Source organism: Strix uralensis, chromosome 1 (genome assembly GCF_047716275.1).
Source record: "Strix uralensis isolate ZFMK-TIS-50842 chromosome 1, bStrUra1, whole genome shotgun sequence".
NCBI lineage: Eukaryota > Metazoa > Chordata > Aves > Strigiformes > Strigidae > Strix > Strix uralensis.
In genome coordinates, this window is record NC_133972.1 from 157,235,559 (window position 1) to 157,259,886 (window position 24,328).

At 35.3% G+C, this 24,328-nt stretch overlaps 1 protein-coding gene across 2 annotated transcripts in view; it reads right to left on the bottom strand.

The window, feature by feature from the left end:
• CSMD3 (CUB and Sushi multiple domains 3) overlaps positions 1 to 24,328 on the bottom strand; it is a 759,152-nt gene that overhangs the window by 263,504 nt on the left and 471,320 nt on the right. For both annotated transcript variants that reach the window (XM_074886756.1, XM_074886745.1), the window contains 3 exons: positions 18,033 to 18,248; positions 17,517 to 17,705; positions 1,307 to 1,476 (listed from right to left, as the gene is read on the bottom strand). In XM_074886756.1, coding sequence (XP_074742857.1) covers positions 1,307 to 1,476; positions 17,517 to 17,705; positions 18,033 to 18,248 — 575 coding nt within the window. The remainder of the gene's footprint in view (positions 1 to 1,306; positions 1,477 to 17,516; positions 17,706 to 18,032; positions 18,249 to 24,328) is intronic.

The window sequence follows — 24,328 nt, forward strand, 5'->3', positions numbered from 1 at the left end:
TAAGCATCTTTCAAATTAAATCTTTCTGTATTAATGAATGTAAAAATTAAAATATATCTACTTGGTTCTGAAATAAGCAGTGAGGCCAAAATAAAATGGGTATTTAGTAGCCTTTGGTTTATTTTGTTTTGACTGTGTTTTGTTTTATGAAGAACATAATACTTATTTTTATTTAAAACATTTTTTTAAATTTATTTTATTCTTCCTGCCTGATTTCATCTTACATTAGTTGTTTAGGTCTGCTTATGCCTTAAGTATAATTAAACCCTTTTGGAAATGCCTATGTCTGACAGAAATCCTAACCTAATACTCAGATGGCTAAAGTTAGATGAGCTAAAAAGCAGTCTGAATCGTAGCTGTTTCTTAGAAATGTATCGTTCCATAATCCTTCTCATTTTCATAACTACATGGCAGAATATGGTGGAAAAACTTTTTAAATCAAACATAATTGGCATGGTACCTCTTGTTTCTTTGATTTCTGAGAGGCAAGTTTAATTATATAGTCTGAAAACTTAGACAATTATTGAATCCATTTTACAGATATTTATGGTATTTAGATGGTATGTGTTTGTCGTGTTTTCCCAGGACAGTACTAAAACACACCCTGATCATCAGCAACTTTAAATATGTTGTTGGTTAAGCAATACATGCATTTGGAAATATATATTTTGGGGAATACAATAATAAAATCTATGAACAAATCAAAGTAAATGCTACAGAATTTGTAGACTGAAATCACTCTATAAAACTCTGGAAAGTTTTATTATTCTGTTTTTCCCCTTTTTGTTTCTTTGTTTAATGCAAAAATTCTCTTCAAATGTAATTGCTGCGAAATTGCAGGAGATGTTACATACCACACAAGATTAAAGTCGTTTAAAGTGTAAACCTCATGTACAAAATGCAGTAGGTAGACAGTGTATTAAATTAAGCTTCTGGGTGTAATGTTTATTATGTTTAGATCACAGCTCAAGTTATGAAGATACTGAGGAAGAAAATAGGATTTACAAAAGATGTAATTGATGAATATTTAACACTAAGAGTAGACTACAAATACACATTAAGGCACCATATGGTTTAGAGTTTCAATCTCTTTTTTAGTTGTATGTAGTCAGAAAAATATATGTTGACTAGAGAAACACCTTAGGTTGCCTAATTTTTAACTTTTTAGAAATGGAACTGGTTTCGATACATATTTACTAAGAGGTGCTTATTACAAACTTACCTGACACTACCACAGACAGATAAACTTCGACAATACGAGGAACTACAAGTTTAGAAATAACAAATAAGTTACATGATTACATACCTTAAGAACATCTCCTTGGGCTAAATGAAATGTTCTGGCAGAAATATTGATTCCTTTCCCTGCTTGTACCTGAATGCTATAAATACATTCATGGTTGTTTTCATAGTTAAGAGGATAATTTGGGGACAATAAGATTCCTTCATTATTTGTCGTGGAGGCTCCGCATTCAGCTGCAATTAAAAGAAAATGTTAAGGTATATTTTAATAGAAAACATAAACACTTTTAGTAATGATGATAACGAGAATGTTAATGCAACCTAGTTCAATATTATTAACATTTATTGATATCTAAAATCTAGTTCTAAATATGTGTTCATGACAGTGATTGAAAGCTATAAGAATATTTCTAAATTGAAATACTTTAAAAAGTATGTTAAAATGATATGGAGAGTTATATTAAGGCACATTCCATAATTATAATGTTTTAAAGGATCTTTCTTGAATTCATAAATACTTGTAAATTAAATTAAAGTAAAAAACTCTAAAAGTTTTAATGTGTATATATGAACATGTATATAAATATACATACATGCAGATACACACAGATTAATGAAAAAATATAATTTTTCCCTATTATTAATTTACTATAATAAACAACATAGTCAATTGTATAAATCACGGTAGAAAAAGTTGTGCTATATCTACCAGATAAACAATAGAAAAAATGATTTCATTAATAAATAGAAAAATAGTAATTCGGGGGGGGGGGGGGGGAGAAATAAAAATCAATAAAATGGGTTTAAATAAGAAACTGTTTCCAAGTAATACTGTTATTATTCCAAAAAGAAACCTTGTAGTTGAGGATTTCGGTATCTGAGTTTAATCACAAAAAAACCCTGAAAACATAAAACCTTGAGGCAATGCTACAGTAGGCATTAATAACTAACTTTCATTTACTATCATATCTTAGATGACCTATATAATTTTAATTAAGACACTTTTAGCATTGAGGTACCAGGTATTTTAAATTAACAGTGACAAACTATTACAATTTTTTCCTTCCCTTTTTATTTAGTCTTGATATGCGGTCATTATAGTTTAAGGACAAGAGCATTTCCTCTCTTTTAACAGATTTTGATTAATTTTAAATTTAGCGTAAAACTAAATTTTCTGGGTTTATGGGTTTTTTTCAGGGTCACTTCAATATTCTTGACATTTATTTTACCCAGTCTCATGAGAATGCACCCCAGTTAATTTAACATAGGAAATCCTTTTGTGCAAAACTATGTGGTACTTTGAAAGGTTTGAAATGATATTTAAACAATCTATGGTATCTATTTTAAAAGCTATAATTGTTTATTAGCATTATTACAGTTCCCTCACCAGACTTGTTTGAGCGAAATCCAGGATATTGAAATATATATTTTGTATGTGAAATTTGTTCATTAAACAGCAAAAAAAATGTTGATTAACTACTCTTTCTGTATGCAACTAAAACAAACATTGTGCAGAAAGCCAAATCAGGCACAGATCAAAGCAGAAGAAATGTTTGAAGACTATGTGTAATTCAATAGTGACACAGAACAAGTACCCAAATAATTCAGGTGTCATCACTTTGTCTTAGAACAGTTGGATACACATAATCTAGGCAGAAATGGAAAACATTTTAGTCCACATGATCATGTCTATCCTTTTATTTCATTCTCAAATAAATGGTTATTTCCTACTCTGAAGATGCATAGGTCAGTTTGAATTACAACAATAGGAGTAAGATGATTATAATTTCAGGTTTGTGGGATATCCTTTCCCATTTCAGAGAGATAGAAAAGACAAAAGGCACAAGGTAATAATGGTATTAAATTGATCCAACAACTCTGCTTTTGTCAGAACTGTAATTCAAAGCAATTTTTAAAAATCTGAACACAGCAGGGAGCTGAATGTTAGGACATTTTTAACTAATATTTGAAAGCCATGCTATGCTTTCTGTTAAAAAATCAGGAAATTATTCATGTCATAATATTTATCAATCTGATTGTACTTTTCTTGAGTTAGAGCAAGAATGTTGTGTTCCAAGTTGTGGGTGCCCCATCACTGGAGGTGTTCAAGGTCAGGTTGGATGGGATTTTGAGCAACCTGATTTAGTGAAAGATGTTCCTGCCCATGGCAGGGGCGTGAACTAGATGATCTTCAAAGGTCCCTTCCAACCCAAACCATTCTGTGATTCTATGTATAATTTCAACCCTTGTGTTAGCAGATAAGAAAGCAAGTTTAGTAACAGTACTCTTGAAAACCAGAGTATAAAATAATTTTTCCCACAGCATTCAGTTATATCATTACAGTTCCACATAAGCACACACTGCAGCCTACAAGAGTAGCTTCTTTTGTACACTTCTCAGAGGGATTCTCACAAATCAAGTTAGTTCCTGGCTTCTCTACTTGCCTCCTGTCAGAGTAAATTATGACTTTAAAAAAAAAATAAAAAATAACAAAATCCACAAAGTACCAAACACACACACACAAACCAGCAGTATAGTTCTGAATAAGTGCTGAATCAAACTGGGAATATACGCAATTGATATTACAGAATCACAGAATCATCTAGGTTGGAAAAGACCTTGACGACCATCCAGTCCAACCATCAACCCAACATTAACAGTTCCCAACTACACCATATCCCTCAGTGCTATGTCGACCCTACTCTTAAACACCTCCAGGGATGGGGACTCCACCACCTCCCTGAGCAATCCATTCCAACGCCTAACAACCCGTTCTGGAAAGAAATGCTTCCTAATTTCTAGTCTAAACCTTCCCTGGCGCAATTTGAGGCCATTCCCTCTTGTCCTGTTGCTATTACTTAGTTAAAGAGACTCATCCCCAGTTCTCTGCAAACCCCTTTCAGGTAGCTGTAGAGGGCGATGAGGTCTCCCCTCAGCCTCCTCTTCTCCAGACTAAACAACCCCAGTTCCCTCAGCCACTCCTCATAAGACCTGTGCTCCAGACCCTTCACCAGCTTCGTTGCCCTTCTTTGGACACGCTCGAGTAATTCAATGTCCTTTTTGTAGTGAGAGGCCCAAAACTGAACACAGGAATTGAGGTGCAGCCTCACCAGTGCTGAGTACAGGGGTAAGATCACTTCCCTCTCCCTGCTGGCCACGCTATTTCTGACACAAGCCAGGATACCATTGGCCGCCTTGGCCACCTGGGCACACTGCTGGCTCATGTTCAGCCGGCTGTCAGTCAACACCCCCAGGTCCCTCTCTGACTGGCACCTTTCCAGCCACTCCTCCCCAAGCCTGTAGCACTGCTGGGGGTTGTTGTGGCCCAAGTGCAGCACCCGGCATTTGGCCTTATTGAAACTCCTACAGTTGGCCTTAGCCCATCGCTCCAGCCTGTCCAGGTCTCTCTGCAGAGCCTCCCTACCCTCGAGCAGATCAACACTCCCACCCAACTTGGTGTCATCTGCAAACTTACTGAGGGTGCACTCGATCCCATCGTCTAGATCATCAATAGAGATCTTAAATAGGAGTGGCCCCAAAACCGAGCCCATACCATAGATATTTCTTTCTGCCAATCTCCACCTCTGTCTGTAAACATGAACAGACGGCTATGTTGCTTAAAATTACATGGAACTTCAGGTAACCTATAGCTGCCTTCTATGCTTTGATATTAATACTATTGCATAAATAAAAAAAAGGCCATAATACTTCTATGTGCACTTAACTGTTGAGTAAAAAAGTGCCGGGGAAAAAAATGTTAACTGAGTTCTTAAGTTTAAAATAAATACAAATATTAAATGTATGTAAGTTGTTTAAAGTGTTTGGAAAAGAATTTTAACAGGCATTGCAGCGAGTAATAGAAAAAAGAGACTGAAGAGGCAAACTGGCATAAAATGAAAGGAAAATGTGTAAAGAGGGAAATATAGAAGAGAGAAAAGAAGGGACAAAACCCTCTTTCAGAAGTAAAGGAAAAATCACAGAGGAACAGAAGTCTGTGACCTTCCTTTAAAAATGTACTTAGACTATTACCAGAAATTACAAACATTTCTGCACTGCCTTAATGTTTCATTTTAGTAACATTCCCAGTTCAACGAAGATGAAATTCAGGTTGGTTTAGTGACAAAGTTAGAAAAAAAATTTCCACTTATTTCAGCTGAACTTAGAACCAACCCTACACACTTGGCTTATAGGAAAAAAATAAATAGGGAAAATACACCAACATCCAGCTATGTTTCCTCAAAACTGTATTTGAGCCATATATAAAGTGCAAGGACCTAACACTAAGATTGAAGTAAATAATTGTTTCTGGACTTTAGCAGAAATATAGAATCATTTCAGTATTAGAAAGGAAAATAAACAAAAACTCAAAGAAAAATAATGAAAGGAAAATACTGATAAAATGAGCTATTTGTAAGAAAGGACTGTTATGCTTTTGGTTATGAACGTGTGTTCATTGCACATTTCCATAATATAACAGACGAGTTTAAACTACTGTTTATTAGTGTATTTAAATTCTGTAATTGTGTAAAATGCCATTGTTATTGTAACCGAGGAATGAAATGCATCTGTTTGGGTAGTGTAACCATTTCAAAACAATCCTTCAATGAATGTTTTTTTTTAAAAAATATGCAGTATGCAATTTTGCAAGGTTTCTCACAATTCAGATGATGAAATGCTCACCATAATTATCAAACAAAAAAATTTGTCATGTTGCTACAGATTAAAATTCAACCATTGTTTTCTTCAAGACAATCACTTGGAACCAAAAAATAAGAGCTGCAAATAGCAGTTCTGTATTTTGAAAAGATGTTATCGCTTGGTTAGGAGACTCAGCACATTGCAACAGTTTGACTGGGCAAGTAAGTGGAAACATTCTAAAAAGGATTTTATCTTTCACTAGCAGTGGTAGTAGACTGCAAATCAGCAGTTACTTCAGAAGTATATCTAAATTCAGTGCTCAACAAACTGTTTCTTATAAACTTGTTAGTCTTCTTGAATTCTACCCCTTCGACTGATGGCAGATGTAAGCAAGAAAATAGACTCTTGTCAAAGCAAGACAACAAAACAGAGGATAACAAGACAATCTTGAAAGAATTAAGTTGTGAGTGAAGCATTCTTTCCCTGAATAACCTGAGTTATGAGGTCCTCAAAAGTTTTCCAGGTGTTTTTGGTATCCTGACAGAGTGAAGTACAGGGAACCCTATGATGTTGAAAAAAATGAAAGGAACATGGTTTTCTTCAATCACTAAGAATAGTGTTTTCTACTTTTATTTTATATTGTTCCAAAAGACCAGATTTCCAAATTAATAACTGCAATGTCTTATTATGTATCTGCAGGACATGCATCTACATCAGAGCTGATCTGAACATTAAAAGATTCATGTGGCTGTCTGTGTATTAAATTTACTTTCAATATACTTTGTACATACTTTTTTGGCTGTTATCTGTCTGCATTGTTTATGTTATAATGAAAAACACTATTATCAGATTTGGGAAGGTCCTGTATTTAAGACCTACACATAATATTACATCAAGCTGATGTTTCTACTAAAATGGCCAAATACAAAAGAAATAATTGTTAGATATAATTATTTACATTATTACTATTATGTTTCATAATTAATAGCTCCATCTGACAAGAAAGGGGAGGAGTCCCATATACTTTAAACAATATGATCCTGCACTGGAATTGACCAAAGGAGGATGGAGAAATAGCATGACAAATGAGCTTCTGCACTACTAACAAGGTAAAATGTATTAACAAATACATTAGGAGAATTTAAACAACGAATGTGCACAATTTGCCTTTAAACTAACTATAACATTCTCATAAACAAACAAAGAAAGCAAATCCAAAACACAAAACCCCAAAACCAAACCAAAACATAAAATAACTTGAGAACTGTTGGGTCATAATGAAAATTTCCACACTGTGAACAGGACCAGTTAAAACTTTATGTAAAATATTAAAATAAATAAACTGTTATGAAGGTTCTTATCACAATATAATGCCATTATATTAATCGATGGTGAGCCCTCAATAGCTGTATTTTGCTTTGTTCAGGATATCCTATCCCTGAAGAAAATAACAGAAATACAACATATTCAGAAATTACAGGGGAAATATTTAAAGGAATAAATTTATCTCTCACAAACAAAAGAAGGATTAGGATTAATTTGTTCTGAGAGGAATCAATGACACATTTACAAGTGAATATCACAGTCCTTAAGCTGAGAATTCATGCTACCAAAACATTCCATATATTAAAAATTTTAATTAACTAGGAAAAGGACACTTTTTCAAACCCAAAATATGAAAAACAATCTTTGCCTTAAATTTTGTGTATTCACAAAAATGGATAAAGCTATGCAAAAAGACTCTAATGGCAATGTGGAATAAGATGTGTAGAGGGTAGCTAATGGGTACCCTGCTAATTAAGGGACTGTAATTAATGCAGACGTATGTGTGGTAGAACTTTCACTTCATTGGTTAGATAATTGTGCTTAAGTTCAACACTAAATTTATTTTTTCTCTCATACAATATATCCTTTCAGACATTTCTATTTTTAACTCCTCAGGTATTCCCTGAAAAGCTCCTTAACTCAAGCTTGGCAAAGAAGCTACATTGGTAAACAGAAAAAGCCCTATCACTTCAGCAAAAATCTTTACCAGCAAAGATCCATAAACAATATTATCTGAAGAGTACGCAATAAACATGACATAAATGAATGGATTTCCTTGTTGAGTTTTTATGTTTGTTTTTCTGCTTTTCATAATTGTAAGGGGTTAGTTCCTTGGAAATCTGTATGACAGAATACCAGAGACTCTCTTTAAGATATACTGAGAAAAATGGACAGAAAAAGTTACAAGGAGAAATATAAGTGGAAGCAGCATATGAGCACAAGAAAACACCATCTTCCAGCTAAGGTTTAGAAGACCGGAAAGAAATTGTATGGCCTTGAGAAAGCCAAAGGAAAAGGCCCTACACAGGTGGAAAGCTATGAAGAGGCTAGATCATTTTCTTTACATAGACATAGAAGCAACTATGGGTTATAAATTCTGACATGAGAGTTATAATGAAAGGTAATGCAATTTGGCTATTGGACAGCCTTGTAAGGGAAGGAAGAAAAAAGAAAGGGAAAGAAAAAAGAGAATGGAAGAGGGCAGGGGAGAGAAAAAAAGACATGAGAAATCCTGGCATAAAAAGGATGACTTTCTACATTTCACGAGAAATAGACCTGACTCCAAGAAAGCAGTGTGTGTGCTGAATATGAACACAGTATTTGGTTATTATTTGAATAACGCATGAAAAGAAAGCATGAAACTAAGGAATGACAGTATTATCACAGATCTTTAATCATCTTAATTCCATTATTGATTACCAGAAAAGTTTAATTTTATCTATTTTATTATTTTCTCTTTAAAGCAACAATAATTGCTCTTGTTTGTTCTTGGCTATAACACAGTTAACCCTATGAAAACAACTGAACTGCATATTCACAAACTTAAGATAATACTTGTGCTCTGTATCACAAGCTGGAGACATACCCCTAATATATTGTTGAAAATCTTTATTGCTTAGGACTATCCAGAGCTATTCATACTTACTTAAAGTATTTTTCAAAGACGGTATTACTCAAAATCAAAACAAAAAAAAATTTCACTGTCCATGTTGAAGCTCAAAGTAAGCAATTTAAAGATTCTGGTTTGGGGTTTTTTGTTTGTTTGGGGTTTTTTTATTCATTAGAAACATCCATTTAACAGATTGTACTGGATTTGGCTGGGATGGAGTTAATTCATAGTAGCCCATATAGTGTGTGCTTTACATTTGTGACCAAACCAGTATTGATAACACACCACCAGTGTTTTAGCTACTGCTGAACAGTGCTTGCCCAGCATCAAGGCCTTCTCTGTTTCCATGCTGCCCCACAGTAAGTAGGCAAGAGGCTGGGAGGCGACACAGCTGTCACAGCTGACCTGAATTGACCAAAGAGGTATTTCATGCCATAGAGAGTCATGCTCAGCAATAAAATTGGGGGAGTTTTTTCAAAGTAGTCCTTGCTTGGGGATCAACTGGGCATCAGTCTGCTGGTGGTGAGTGACTGCCTCTGCATCACTTTTTTTTTTTTTTTTTCTTTTTTTCCCATCACTTATTAAACTGACTTTACTTTGATCCACAAGTTTGTGTTGGCTATTTTTGTCCTTGCTTTTGACATTCCTGTTCTCTTCCTCATCCCACTGTGGGGAGTGAGCAAGCGGCTGGGTTGGGTACTCATATGCCAACTGGGGACAACCCATCATGTAGATTAGGATCCTCATTAAGACTATTTTACAGTCATTTCACAGGCTATTCATATTATTAAAAATATGCAGCACTAAATAAAGCAGTCTCAAAAAGTCTAGTGCAAAATTTCCTGCTACTGTTTTTTGTTTCAATTCTTTTGTCTTCTCCTATAACACGCCTTTCTGAATGTTCTTGAAAAATTGAGGAATTTGCCTGAATAAGGAGGAAAACTCAGTAAAATAAATGAAAAGTTTTGTGATTAGTAATCAACTGCACAGAAAGATGTAAGTACTAACAGTAGATCAAAAACTTCAAATAGCTCACCAGTATCACTGGCTTCTTCATAATATCATAAGATTAAGATATATAAATGTGAGCACTGTCTGTGTCTCTTCTGTTTGATAGTGGTAAGGCCTCAGATTTGAGTAATGTATTGAGCTTTAGGAAGTTCATTTCAAAGGATAGGTAAGTGGATAAGTAGAGAAATTCCAGAGGCAAGAGTCAAGAATGACCACAAATCTGAAAAGACTGACAATATATATGTTTTGATACAAAATAAGGCATCAGTCTTCAAAATGTGGAAGCAGCTAAAGAGACAAGTTGAAAGACTTATCACATTAAATATGCTTGATTTCAACAATTTCCTCTTCCCCCAAGAACAAAATCTTTCCCCTCCCCATTTTTAGTTATTTGCTTAAAGAAACATTAACTTTCACAGGATAAAGTATTGATATTACTGCTTGCTAATCATAAGAGTGTATATTTAAATAAATACAAAAGTTTTCAGAATTGAATTATGATGTGAACAATTTCTCAATTATTCTTATGGGTTTTTACTATATTATTCAATACAAGTCTCTAGGCTCATTGAAAAAGAATATTCATTTAGATACCAAAATATTAGCCAACAAAAGCCAAAGCAAATCAAAACAAAACAATGACAGTATGTTAACATTGTTAGTTAACTAAAACTACCATATATATGCTGGAAACACAAGTGATACAATTCACAAGTGACTATAGACATCTACCCCAAAAATGGTTGACTCATACAGAGGACTCTTATCTATATTGAGAACATATACATTTGCTATAAAGGTAACTTTAGGATATTAGGAATGCTATACAGACATATAAACAAGACATACACATGTATTTGTGTGAACCTCTATCAATCATGTAACTAGTGAATGTGGTTATTTGTAATTATCATGTTCATCAGGATTTACAATAAAGGTACTAATTCCGTAACAGTTTATCAACTTTGAAGATAGTAGTCATTTAACAGAACCAGCTAAATAAACAGAAATATGAAAAATGCTTCTGCATTGGTAGTAAAGACTTGTTATAAAAATTCTTCCAGCACAGCATTAAGCCCTACGGAATTCAGATAATGCCATAATTTGAGCAGTTCAGCAGTTTCAGTAACAAATATTTGCTTGCTATTTGAACATTACTTTTCATTTATGAACTCTTAATTTTAAAATTTAATTTATTAAGACTTCATTTTGAATTCAGTTTTGAAAATAATATCTTCATAAATTGAATAATGTTAATTAATATATATAATTTCTTTATCCAACTTCTGAGTAAGAAGAAAGACAGCTTCTGATTCACTGGCAAATTATTTGATTTAGCATTTATTATAATTGGCTACGCTGTTTCAGGACTAGCACATTGGCCTCCTTCGTATCCAGAAAGGGATGCTTGATAAATGTTCTGGCAAGAATTCTGAATAATCTTGTTATGCACCTACATCTACAATTGCTTTTTTAATTTCGTTATATCATTGACCAGACCTATTTCCACAATTCAATTAATGTTGAAGGGAAAATTATTTATTTATAACATCTTTACTGTTTTAAAGTGTTATTTTCTTGCATTAATGGAAAAGAGAATTTAATCTTTTGAGCTAATTTACTTTTGCAATTTGTATAGGAAAACACTTCCATCATCTCTCTTTTTATATTAAAATGTGTACAAGCTCATTACCTTTCTTCTTAACCCTTCTCTGAACTCCTACCAGCTCTACAGTATTTTCATGGAGATAGATTTGGAAATATTTTAGGTGAAACTACAAGATACTGCAAGCAGTCTCTCTTCCATATGAATTTCCATATAATTTTTATTTTGTTTTCAGTGATTCTGAAATCAATTTCTTAAGTTAATGTCATAAATTTAGAATTCTTAAGAAGTATAACTGCAATGAGCTGTCTTTTTTCTTTTTAATTTTTGTTCCCCTCATGGTATTTATCAACCTTACATTTATTTTGTCATACAGTTGATCTGTTCATTCATCTAGCGTATTATGTCTCTCAGGTTCTTTCAAGTTTTCTTCTGGTTGTAACTACTCTAATCAACTGCTATCACAGAGTTCACTTTCAAATCAGTAATGAACATATTAAAGCAAGATACAAAATCTGAAACATTACTTCAATAATGTGATCGATTTTTTGCATGCATGTTCTTCACTTTGCTACAAAGTTTTTCTTCTTACTTTTTTTTTTTTTTAAATCTAATAACAAATTCATAGAATCTCACGTGAAAGTTTCTTAAGTTTTATTGAAAAAAGTAAATTCTTCTTTATCCATTAGTTCTCTGTACTTTTCATGAAAAACCCTAAATTTTTATTTCTCTTCACAGGGCCTAGACCATTGGGTGAATGCTGACATGAAATTCTGACCCATAAAGGTGACCATTTTAAGTGATAGGCTAACCCTTTGCTATGTCTGCCCAGGGTAAAAGAGGGAGGTGAGAAGAGTGATAATTTACCTAGAGTTTTGGTCAGTTAAAAAATGTCCCAGCTATGTACATGTGATGTTTTCCTAATATACAGGTGAATATACAGAGCAGCACAGCCTGTTATTTCCTCAGTTTGCAAAGGAAATAAAACTGTACTGGGAATAGGTCAGAGAATAATAACACAAACTGAGAGTTTTCAAATGTTGACAGTATGGTTAGTAGTTTGGACGTTTAGTTGGCCATTATTATACGCATATCATAATGATGAAATGAGTATAAAATAAATATAGACAGTATTGTCTGTTTGGCTTTGTCTGTACTTGAAAATACTCCAGAGAGTATAATTACTAACTCTTAAATATTCTCGGTCTACTGGAAATCTAGTGTAGGTATGCATTTCCAAGAATCTCTGCACCATGTCAAGCAGCCCTATCTCACATTTGGCAGATGTGCCTTCTGTGGCTGGTCTTCTTTTGATTTAGTATGTGGCACCAGAAATACAGCAAAGATAGCAGAAGAACATCCTGTGATGACTCATTGAAAATCTGAAATGACTAGTTCATAGACTAGGTATATTGCCATAGCTACCATATTATTGTTTATTTTCTGTCTGTAAATTAAAGGTTACAACACACTTAAGTCACTTTTGCATTAAACTTCTGGTAAAATCTGTTAAGTTTAATACTAAAAGAAAGCTATGAGCTATGAATCTTGTCAAATTCTAAAGAAAAGAAAATAACAGATATGTATAACCAAAATAGAGAATGAATACATAAACCTATAAACATGTATTACCAAAATGAGGATTATTTTATTTAACTGCATGGCAAATTTCAAGCAACCTAAGGGATCCAATAACTGAAATCACACTGAATTTTAAGCACCGGGAAAAATACTGTTAATCTATTAAATTCACTCTCTTCCTGTTTAAGGAATTTTCACAAGATATTTATGATTCATTTGATTTTTCAAATTTTGAATTTACTTAGGTTCAGGATTACTAGTAGTCCAACATACTACAAAGTCCATTTGCAGCCAATGAATGACATATGAACACCACCAGAAAAATTCATTCTTATTGGTCCCCACCTCAGTACTTCTTAGATTCTTGCTAATGATCATCATGCTAATGAAGCATATTGGTCACATTACCTGTGTCTACACTGTTAAATGCATCCACCCCTGGAAGACATCACCGGCTCGCAGGCTAAAGGGTTAAGTATTGTGTCCATCTATATCGCTCAGAGCTAAGTCTGTCTACAGAAGTCTGAGAATGTCTATAACAAATATTACATGGTTTTAGGTGTCCTTTAGGTTCTATGTGGTGCCCCTGTGGTCCAAAAGCATAATTATTTAAGAACAGTGCTACATCCAGAATACTAGTGATTTTTTGTTCATGAAGTCACATAAATGGGTAATATGACATGAAGATTGGCATGATGGTGTGACAGTGACTGAAGGTACAAAACAGACTTTGATTATGCATGTCAACAAAAATGCTGTCAGGAGGTCTCCACTGGCAAACAGGACCTAGTGCAGCCTTACCCATATTGCCTACTGGAAGGATATTCTGTAGTGAACTATCATTATAACTGCAAGGTTTTGTTTTGAAGAAAACAAAATGGTTCACATATGAAGAGACCACAGAATGAATTCAAAGGACTAAGACACAAATGAAAGTAGAGAGCTAAGATATGTAACAATTATGTAACTCAACTATACAGGACTCTTGATATATATATATATATATATATATGTCTATCAAGAGGATATAGGATCAAGAACACAGGCAAATTCAAGTTGGAAGGGACCTTAGGAGGTCTGTATTCCAGCCCCTTACTCAAAGCAAGCTCAACCCTGATGCAACCTTGGGCTCAGGGCTTTAACCAGTTGGATGTCAAAAAACAACAAGGATGGAGACTACACAACATCTTTGGCCAATATGTTCCACTGTTCAACATTTTCTTTGTGAAAATGTTTCACTTCTTTCCAGTCTGAAACTCTCTTATTTCAATTTATGCCTTTTCCTTTCACTTTTCTGTCGTAAACTACTGTGAAGAACCTTGCTCCATCCTCTTAATGATCTCCTCACAGCTACTGAGAACTATTGTTAGGTTATGGAATCACAGAATGATTTGGGTTGGAAATAACCTTAAAGATCACATAGTTCCTGCTTCCGTGCCATGGGCAGAGACACCTTCCACTAGATCCAGTTGCTCAAGACCCCATCCAACCTGTTCTTGAACACTTCCAGGGATGGGGCATCCACAAATTTCTGGGCAACCTGTTCCAGTGCCTCACCACCCTCACAGGAAAGAATTTCTTCCTTATACCTAATCTAAATCTACCATCTTTCAGTTTAATACTGTCTCCCCTTGTCCTATCACTACACTCTCTGATAAAAAGTCCCTCTCCAACTTTCCTGTAGACCACTTTTAGGTACTGGAAGGCTGTTATAAGGTCTTTCCAGAGCCTTCTCTTCTCCAGGCTGAACAGCCCTAACTCTCCCAGCCTGTCCTCATAAGGGAGGTGCTCCATCCCCCTGATTATCTTTGTGGCCCTCCTCTCTACCCGCTTGAACAGGTCCACATCCTTCTTATGTTGGTTGCCTCAGAGATTAACGCAGTATTCCCAGTGGGGTCTCACGAGAGCAGAGCAGAATCACCTCCCTTGATGGTCACTCTTCTCTTGATGCAGCCCAGGATACAGTTGGTTTTCTGGGCTGTGAGTGCACATTGTTGACTCACAGTCAGCTTTTCATCCACCAATCCCCAGAAGTCCTTCTCTGCAGGGCTGCTCTCAACACACTCATCACTCAGCTTGTATCTATGTTTGGGATTTCCTTGACCCATGTGCAGGACCTTGCACTTGGCCTTGTTGAACGTCATGAGGTTTGCACAGGCCCACCTCTCAAGCCTGTCCAGGTCCCTCTGGATGGCACATCCCTTCCCTCCAGCGTGTCGACTGCACCACATATTTGGTGTCATCAGCAAACTTGCTGAGGGTGCACTCAATCCCACTGTCCATGTTGCCAACAAAGATGTTAAACATCACCAGTCCCAATAATGACCCGTGAGGAACACCACTCGTTAATGGTCTCCACTCTGACATCAGGCCATTGACCATAACTCTTTGAGTGCAACCCTCTAGCCAATTCCTTCTCCACCAAGTGGTCCACCTGCCAAATCCATGTCTCTCCAATTTAGAGACAAGGATGTCATGTGGGACAGTGTCACATGCTTTGCACAAGTCCAGGTAGATGACATCAGTTGATCTTCCCTTACCCACCAATGCTGTAACTTTGTTGTAGGAGGCCACCAAATTTGTCAGGCACGATTTGCCCTTAGTGAAGCCATGTTAGCTTCTTGAGAAGCTGTCTCTTCTTCAGGCTGAAAAGACATGTTTCTCTCACCTTTTGCCACTGTGCTCCAGCTTTCAACCACCTTGGTGGCCCACCACCTAACTTGTTACAGTTTATCTGTGTCTTTCTTGTATTGTATTCTTGACAAGCTGAACACAAATACTATGAACGCTGGTTCCCAGTTGAGGTTCTGTGTATGTGATAGTGTGTATGACATTAAAGCATTAATGTGTATGACATTAAAGCATTAAAGCTCATGAATCACCTCAGCAGAAAATGACAAACAACAGTACCAATATGTAAATTTCTGAAACCGACAAATGCGGTCAACAGGAATTTCTACTCTCCAGTTGTTTGAGTTTAATTATTATGGCATATTAATTAAGCACAAAATTGACAAAAGCTTAACATTTATGGGGGGAAAATGGCTGATTAAGTCATTCTAGTGGATGCTGTCTTTCATTTTCAAAGATAAAGACAAAATACTTTGACTGGAAAATTACTCCAATTGTTCCTGCTTTTCTCTTACTTCCCCCCCCCTCCGCCCCCCTGACACACAAATGTACACATTATTTTCTATGTCATGAAAACTAAATAACCTTTTTTTTCATTTATGCTTCTGAGCAAGTACTTCTTTACTGATAATTTACCAATTCATTTTCGGTGTACTAACACTTCCAGAAATTTGTTACTGAGATTTAACCTGTCTTCACATCTGTACATGCATTCATTATTATTATTATTATTATTATTATTATTATTATTATTATTATTATGTTTAAAAATGCATCAGCCTCAGCACAAAAATAACTTTCATTCATGCTTTACACTGACTCAACTTCTAAACCATCTCTTCTGTAGATACATACATAAATGTCGCTTATGTATATGCCAAATTCAGAATTTTTTCATACCAAGGTAAGCATAGGAATAGTTTGGACATGAAAATTATGATACAGAAACTAACACTGGATAAGAGCAAGCACATAATGAATCAATAGTTATTATACAATCAGATTCTGAAAGAAACATGTTTTACTATCATACAATTTAGTATGAAAAAATATTTCAAATGCACAGATACAGATATTTTCATAGATAAACCTTTCCATGTAGCATATACTCTTAATGAAAAAAATACAGACATTAAGTAACTATCCTACTTCTTAGAAATTTTTTTGTGGTTATTTTAACAGTTCCCAAGAGAAATTAAAATCAAGACATTTATGAAGAATTCAGCTCAGACAACATTAGCCTTTAAAAGTTAAGTTTCTAGTCAAAGCTACATATGTAGGCTACCTCTAAAGTGACTGTGACCAACAGGATCAGAAAGTGTTTCCTCTCAGTTATCTTAGCTATCATTTCAAAACCAGAACAACTGTTCTGAGGATATTTTGAGGATATTCTGAGGAGATGGTTCTCTACTCTAAATTACATAGGAAGGCCTTGTTGGCTGCACTCCTATACATAGACCTAGTTTTATGAAATAACTCTGTTCTAAGTGATCTAACTATAGTCATACAATTTTGTAATACAGGTATCACTTGGAAGATTGCACTGACAAAAAGAGTCAGTTATTAGGTAACTGAACTGGTAAATGCTGATTTAAATTTATACTCAGTTTCCCTAACCTACAAATCAAAATGAGAAGAGTAAGCATTGTGCCCTCAATTTAAAATGCTTTCAAGTACAGACTATGAAGTCCATTGATAGTTCTAATACTAAATATATTAAGGAAATATTAAACAAATTTGACTAAGGAGATTTGGAGAATATGAGAGTACATTAAAAAGTAAGAGGTGTATTACCATGCATTTCCATGTAAATCTGCAAATCCATGGACAATGACTACACATACAAGCAAATGAAAGCAGCTGACCACGTACCCACACACCTTGGCAGAGGTGCACTCCATACTCGTCGGCCACCACCAAGACAAATAATCTCTGAAGATCCTTCTAAACGATATCCAGATGAACAGGAGAATGTCAGAATATCTCCTACTCCAAAATTAAATCCTATTCTGTTACCAAATTGTGGGATCCCGGGATCTTCACAAGGTTCAAGATTATACTCTGAGAACAAGAGAGCAATTCAGCTTGTACAAGTGAGAGCAACACATTTTCTGTGAGTCATATTTGTAATCTTGCAGTCTAGTAATTTCTGTATATTTCCACATATCAATACAGATTTCAGATTTAAAAACAAAATGAATGCGTAAGTGTTAACTTAGCAATTATACTGCTTTAAGAAGTAAGACTAATGAATACATTCTCAATGTTTTTAAGAGGCATAAAACAACATGCTTTACCACTCTTGTAAGAGCCATAAATGTCCCAGGTACATAAAACAAATGAAAACAATGGCACAGCATAAGTTTCAGGAGCCAGCTATTTCCTTACCAGAGAAAGAAATATTAAATCCTTCATATGATATTGAAAAATCTGAAATAAAGCGCAACTGAGCCCTGAAATTTCCATAGAGACCAGCATTGATTGGTGAAGGAAGTTCTGAGCCAGTCAGACGTGCTAATGGCTGTGTGAAACTGCCATTCTCTGTTATTAGTAAGTAGTCATGATGATCCTCCAAATGAAAGGTGTAGAAGGTGAACTGCACTCCTATTAGAAAAAGCAGAATTACATATCACACTGTTAACATCAATGTAATTAAACCAAGGTTTAAATTCCTGCATTTCATTATGAATCATGGTTCAGAAAATGAAGATAATTCGATTTTTTCTAAAAATTAGTATCTTTCCTGGGTTTAATATTAAAATATCTTTGTAGCAGATATTTTTGTTTTGACACAAGCTTTCAGTTTTGCCTTTAGGTACAAAATATGGATGCTTGATTTATAGAGTTCAAAGACATATGCTTACATTTTTATGTAGAATCCAATGATATACTATGTATGTTCAAAATTGCAAACTGTTTATGGCAAAATGGGAAAGGTAAACCTTATTTCTTACAGTCATCATCATCCTTGTATAGCAGCAGTGAAAGGAAAGGTTATAAAAAAATATGACATTATATTCTAATGGTACATACAGTAACAGCAGGACTTCCTCCCAAAAGAAGGAGGTCTCCTAATAAGATACGGCACATGTCAACAGTATGTTTTTTTTGCAAACCATCAGATATAAATCACACATCTAGAAAGGAAGATATGTCCTGGAACACAATAGCAATAAAAAGATTTAAAGGTCAAGACAGACAATTACATTACTTTTTCTGCATTTCTGTTATACGATGATCTTTGGGTAGAATGCACAGAAAAGCCAAGAAAAAGAAACAGGAAAAGACATTAGCTAGCTTAATTGATTACTGAGACCTCTGGTGTAACAGCATTTTCAGTTTTATCATAGAAGTTCTAAACCAATGATTCAGGCTCTGTAAAATATATCTGATGATGTAATGTTTAGGAAGATCCATTAATGTAACTGAAGATTAATTTAGTATATGAAGATTAATGATCTTCGGGTTCTCTCATGGACAACAGATTTTTAATAGTAGACATAATTTAATCAAAAAGCAAACAAATACTTCCCCTTCCTACTTCTCTTCCCCTCCCCGCCCCCCCCCCCCCCCCCCCAAGAAATTCACAGAGTAACAAAATCCAAGACTGAAGCTAAACAGTGCTTCACTCAGCTGTCTAAACATAGGAGCCTCATGACCCTTTAGGTGTTGGAGGTTATGTTTCCTAGACTTCACGTGCAGCTTTAGAAGCTCTTTGTACAATTCTCCTGTATGGTTTTGGGGGTTTTTTTGCAATACATTGGATCCCTGAAGTAGTCTCAAATGGCATTAGACATTGATGTTAATGCAACTCAGTCACACCTAGTAAATACAGCTTGTAAGGGTATCTCTAATGTAAAGACACTTGGTTTATGAGGATACCTAGTCAAGGACCTTTTAGTATAGAAAGCAAATACAAGAAATGCGGGAAGTAATAAATTTATACACACATACACAAGTTTTAATGAGCAGAATTTAGTGGAGACACTAACAAAGACTGGAACTCTCAAGTTTCTGACCAATGGGTCATTGAATGTATCCCGGTAATATGGTAGCAGTTCAGCCAGAATTTAGTAACTGATTGGAATGGGGAAAAGAAGATTATCTTGGTCTCATGGAAACTAGAAATTTATTGTGGAGTATTTGAGGGAATTTGTGAGATTATGTAAAATTTAATATGAGATTTTTAAATGCTATTTGGAGACTGCAAAACTTTTTATGGGATGATTAGGGCCAAAGGCAGGTAAGGGGAGGGATCATGGTGGATAAGGAAGAAAAAAGTGTGGGAAAATGGAGAGGGTTAAGCCTCTCTTACTAATCCCTACACCTAACCACCACAGCCTATCCTCTATTCTTTTTAAACTCTGTTCCTGACTATTCTGTGTGTGTCCCAGGTCCAGAGTGTGAGCACATGTGTGACCACTAGTGCACATTAGTATGGACTGCCTGATAAACGTGTCCTGGGCCAGAACCTGGAAGGCTGTGGGAGCACAATGTGTGTGAGTCTGTGTCACTCCTGGCAAACTCCTGTTCTGATCAGCCCAGTAGGAGAAAGAGGATTTGGCTTCCTGTGGTGGACATGTCTGTTTCAGTGTTGTTAGCGTTTCTGTGTGTGCCAATAAAGACACCTGTCTCTGTCCACATTAGTCTGTGTGACCAGCCGTATATGTGCACATATATATTGGTATCTTTGGAATACGTGCTTAGCCTTGCTGTCAGCTGGACATAAAAACGGGAGCAACAACAGAAATCCCTTGGATTTTAGAGACCTCTAGAATGTGCTTCCCTTTAAAGAGACTGAAGAACTATTCAGCTTTTTCAAGTAGATACCTCCTTCTCATAGCTCCATCCTTTCCCGCTTGCTGTAGCTTGCAGATCCATATAAACACACCCTTAGTAGCACTGATAGAAATTACAGGGTGGGATTGTATTTTACGCATAGGATAAAATTAGATAATCCAATAAATCTATTCTGTATTTCAAAAAATCTTAATTTAATAATTATATGAGCAAAGCCATTCATCTGCTTTGAGCATCCTATTTATTCTCCTAGACTGTGTGACAATAAATTGGCAAAAATCACACAGTGAATTTTGGAATCATTACATATCTTTTGAGCTAATGCATATAAATTTAGCTTTGGGATTGATAAACTCTTAAATGGTTTAATGTTTTTATCACAGTTTTACATAGGAGACAGTGTTGATCTGTCATGAAAAGAGAGCTCTTAAGAGAAAAATGTGATATATACAGAATGAGGCAGAAATTCAGGCCATATTCATTGCATTTACTGCACTCCAAATTAATTTTGACCCTTTTTATGCATGCATGTATACTGCAACAACAAAATCAGAAATGTCAAAGAAAATTTTATGGTAGTAACCCAAAATAATGGAATTCCTGTGAATCACGGCTGAGTTTCACTGAGTCTTGGTCAAACACCAAACTCAAGGTTTAACTCAAGGGAATGTTTCAATCAATTTTCCAGACTGTCATGACATCTCTAAGCAAAAACCCCAAGGTGTATCCTAGCAGTAGCTGTACAATTTAGTTTTCTTCAGAAAATATTCTAATCACATTAATGTATGCTGTGTGACAGATTGTGTCTTCTCCAGAGAAGAATTTTAAAAGATATGTTAAGGTAGATTCCTTCTCATTTCATCTCACATGCCCCTTTCTTTATAAGGAGAATACTTAAAATCTGAAATGAAGACAGTAAGACATAACACTCTAATGCTGTGTCTCAATACTATAATCCAGACTGTTGGGGGATGGGTAAAATAACTGTCCTAAATGGTTTAAAATATACCATTGATACTCCACAAATGTCAATTCAGCATATATTGAATTGCATGCTAACCACAGACAAAATGCAATAATTATTATCATGATAGATGCTTCCTTTCCTCTTCATAAGTAATACCAATTACTAGACATATTAACTATATTTAAAGTGCGTATTCGATTCCCTAGTTAAGAAATTTTAAAAAAATAAAATCATATCAAGTTTTAATGGACATTCAGGAATCATAACGCTGGTCCACATGAACACAAATGAAAAATCGTTCCAGAACTCTAGAAGTTTAGATATACTTGAACAGTAGAACTAAAAAATATACATATGTATTGCAGATTATGTTAAGACAGTATATACAAACACGGACACTGTTTCTCTTAGCAATACAACATAATCAGATGTAAAATACAAATCTTAAGTAAACATATGCATTTAATTATCTGCTATTATGTAACAGTGGTATGAAGTTGCAACATAAAGATGTGTGTTTAAAAAACTACCCCATAGCATTCTGAAGCTACATACTGAAGTTATATACATTATGTTGACAGTCTGACATTAAATTACCACATTTTGTCAGAAAAAAAAAAAAAAAGGTTTTAAAAAACTTTAATTATTTTTTAAAAATCATATCACTAGTTAATGGCCAGTAGAAGATAGTCCTTGAGATGCTGAAGTTGGAATTATATTAGACATGAAATAGAGCAGAAAATTAGATTTCCAGAACAGTTTTTCTCCCTCACTTTAAAATAACCTATTTATGTGTATGGGATTAATTTTCCCAAATGGTAACTTTTAAAATTTAGTCATTCAGTCTCCCCATAGACAATTCATCTGGGGATATGCAAACCCCCTGGACATTAGATGATAGAGATAAATAGGCACCTTCAGGGGATGGTTCATCCCATCTATTTTAGATACTTTTTGAGGGTAAAATGACTCATATCCTAAAGATATATGCATTTATCCATTAAATACAGAAGTGGCTTAATGGACTAGTTTACTCAGAACTTTACTGTTAGAAGTTTAAAGTTAAATTAAGTAAGCCTGTGACTTATTGTCATAAAAGGAGAGCTATCTTTCTCATGCAGTAGTACAGGAAGCACTTAAAGTATTAATACCTTTTTGCCATCAAGAACAAAATATAAGTTCATACAATACTTCCTATTTCCCTACTCACAGCAAATCCTCACTCTTCAGTTGTTTCCAGAAAATATCTGAGCAGCATGAATCAAAATGCCCAAGGCAAATCACAACATATCATTACTCTTTAAGAATTTTTTCCTAAATAACGTTTCCATAAGATAATATAAAACTTACTGACACAAAGAATGTGCTTATAACGATAAGTGTGATAATAAATACAAGTATCAGTGTATATGTGCTTATAAATGTATATGTTTTTACTATTACTCTCTTTCCCTCTATATTTTATTTCTGTATATTTTTCTCAGGAGTCTCATTAAATATGGTGTTTTTTTCAATAGCCTCACATAAAATGTAATCACATTGAGAATTTCAGCTTTTATTTATCCCGACTTTTAAGTACTTCTCCAGCTAAGGGTTCAAGAAAAAAAAGATAAGTCACAAAAAAAAAAATAAATTTTCTAAAAATAAGAATTTCAAAGTACTTTCCTCCATAATCTCATTTTTAGTTTAAGAACAACGAAAATGTTAAGAAAATGTCTTTCAAGAATCCTGAAAAAAATGGCTTAACCTGGGCTTACGTTTACTGTAGAATTCACATAATTTTCAGTCATGTCTTACTCCACAAAGCTAAGCCTTTATCCATCTCTTCTACTTCTTTTCAATTACCAGATTGAAATTAAATCTTGGGCTCGTTATTCAATGGCTTTTCAGATAGGGTGCAAGCTAAATGACAAGGCTTAAAGTTTTCTTACACTTTCTGTCGGTCTTTCATGCTAATCCAGAAGAATGGTTATATTCTTCCCACATAAACTCTCTTCTGCAAAAGATCCACAGTACCTTATATTCCTGCAACTCTAAAAGCCATGTATCATACATAGAGGTAACAACAGCAAATCACAGAATCACAGAATCATCTAGGTTGGAAAAGACCTTGAAGATCATCTAGTCCAACCATTAATCTAACACTGACAGTTCCCAACTACACCATATCCCTAAGCGCTATGTCAGCCAGACTCTTAAACACCTCCAGGGATGGGGACTCCACCACCTCCCTGAGCAACCCATTCCAACGCCTAACAACCCATTCTGGAAAGAAATATTTCCTAATATCCAGTCTAAACCTTCCCTGGTGCAACTTGAGGCCATTACCTCCTGACCTATCGCTTATTACTTGGTTAAAAAGACTCATCCCCAGTTCTCTGCAAACCCCTATCAGGTAGTTGTAGAGGGCCATGAGGTTTCCCCTCAGCCTCCTCTTCTCCAAACTGAACAACCCCAGTTCCCTCAGCCGCTCCTCGTACAACCTGTGCTCCAGACCCTTCACCAGCTTCGTTGCCCTTCTCTGGACACGCTCGAGTAATTCAATGTCCTTTTTGTAGTGAGGGGCCCAAAACTGAACACAGGAATCGAGGTGTGAACTCACCAGTGCCGCGTAGAGGGGCAAGATCCCTTCCCTCTCCCTGCTGGCCACACTATTTCTGACACAAGCCAGGATACCACTATTCTTCTTGGCCACCTGGGCACACTGCTGGCTCATGTTCAGCCGGCTGTCAATCAACACCCCCAGGTCCCTCTCTGACTGGCACCTTTCCAGCCACTCCTCCCCAAGCCTGTAGCACTGCTGGGGGTTGTTGTGGCCAAGGGGCAGAACCCGGCATTTGGCCTTATTGAAACTCAGTTGACCGTAGCCTGTCCAGATCTCTCTGCAGAGCCTCCCTACCCTCGAGCAGATCAACAC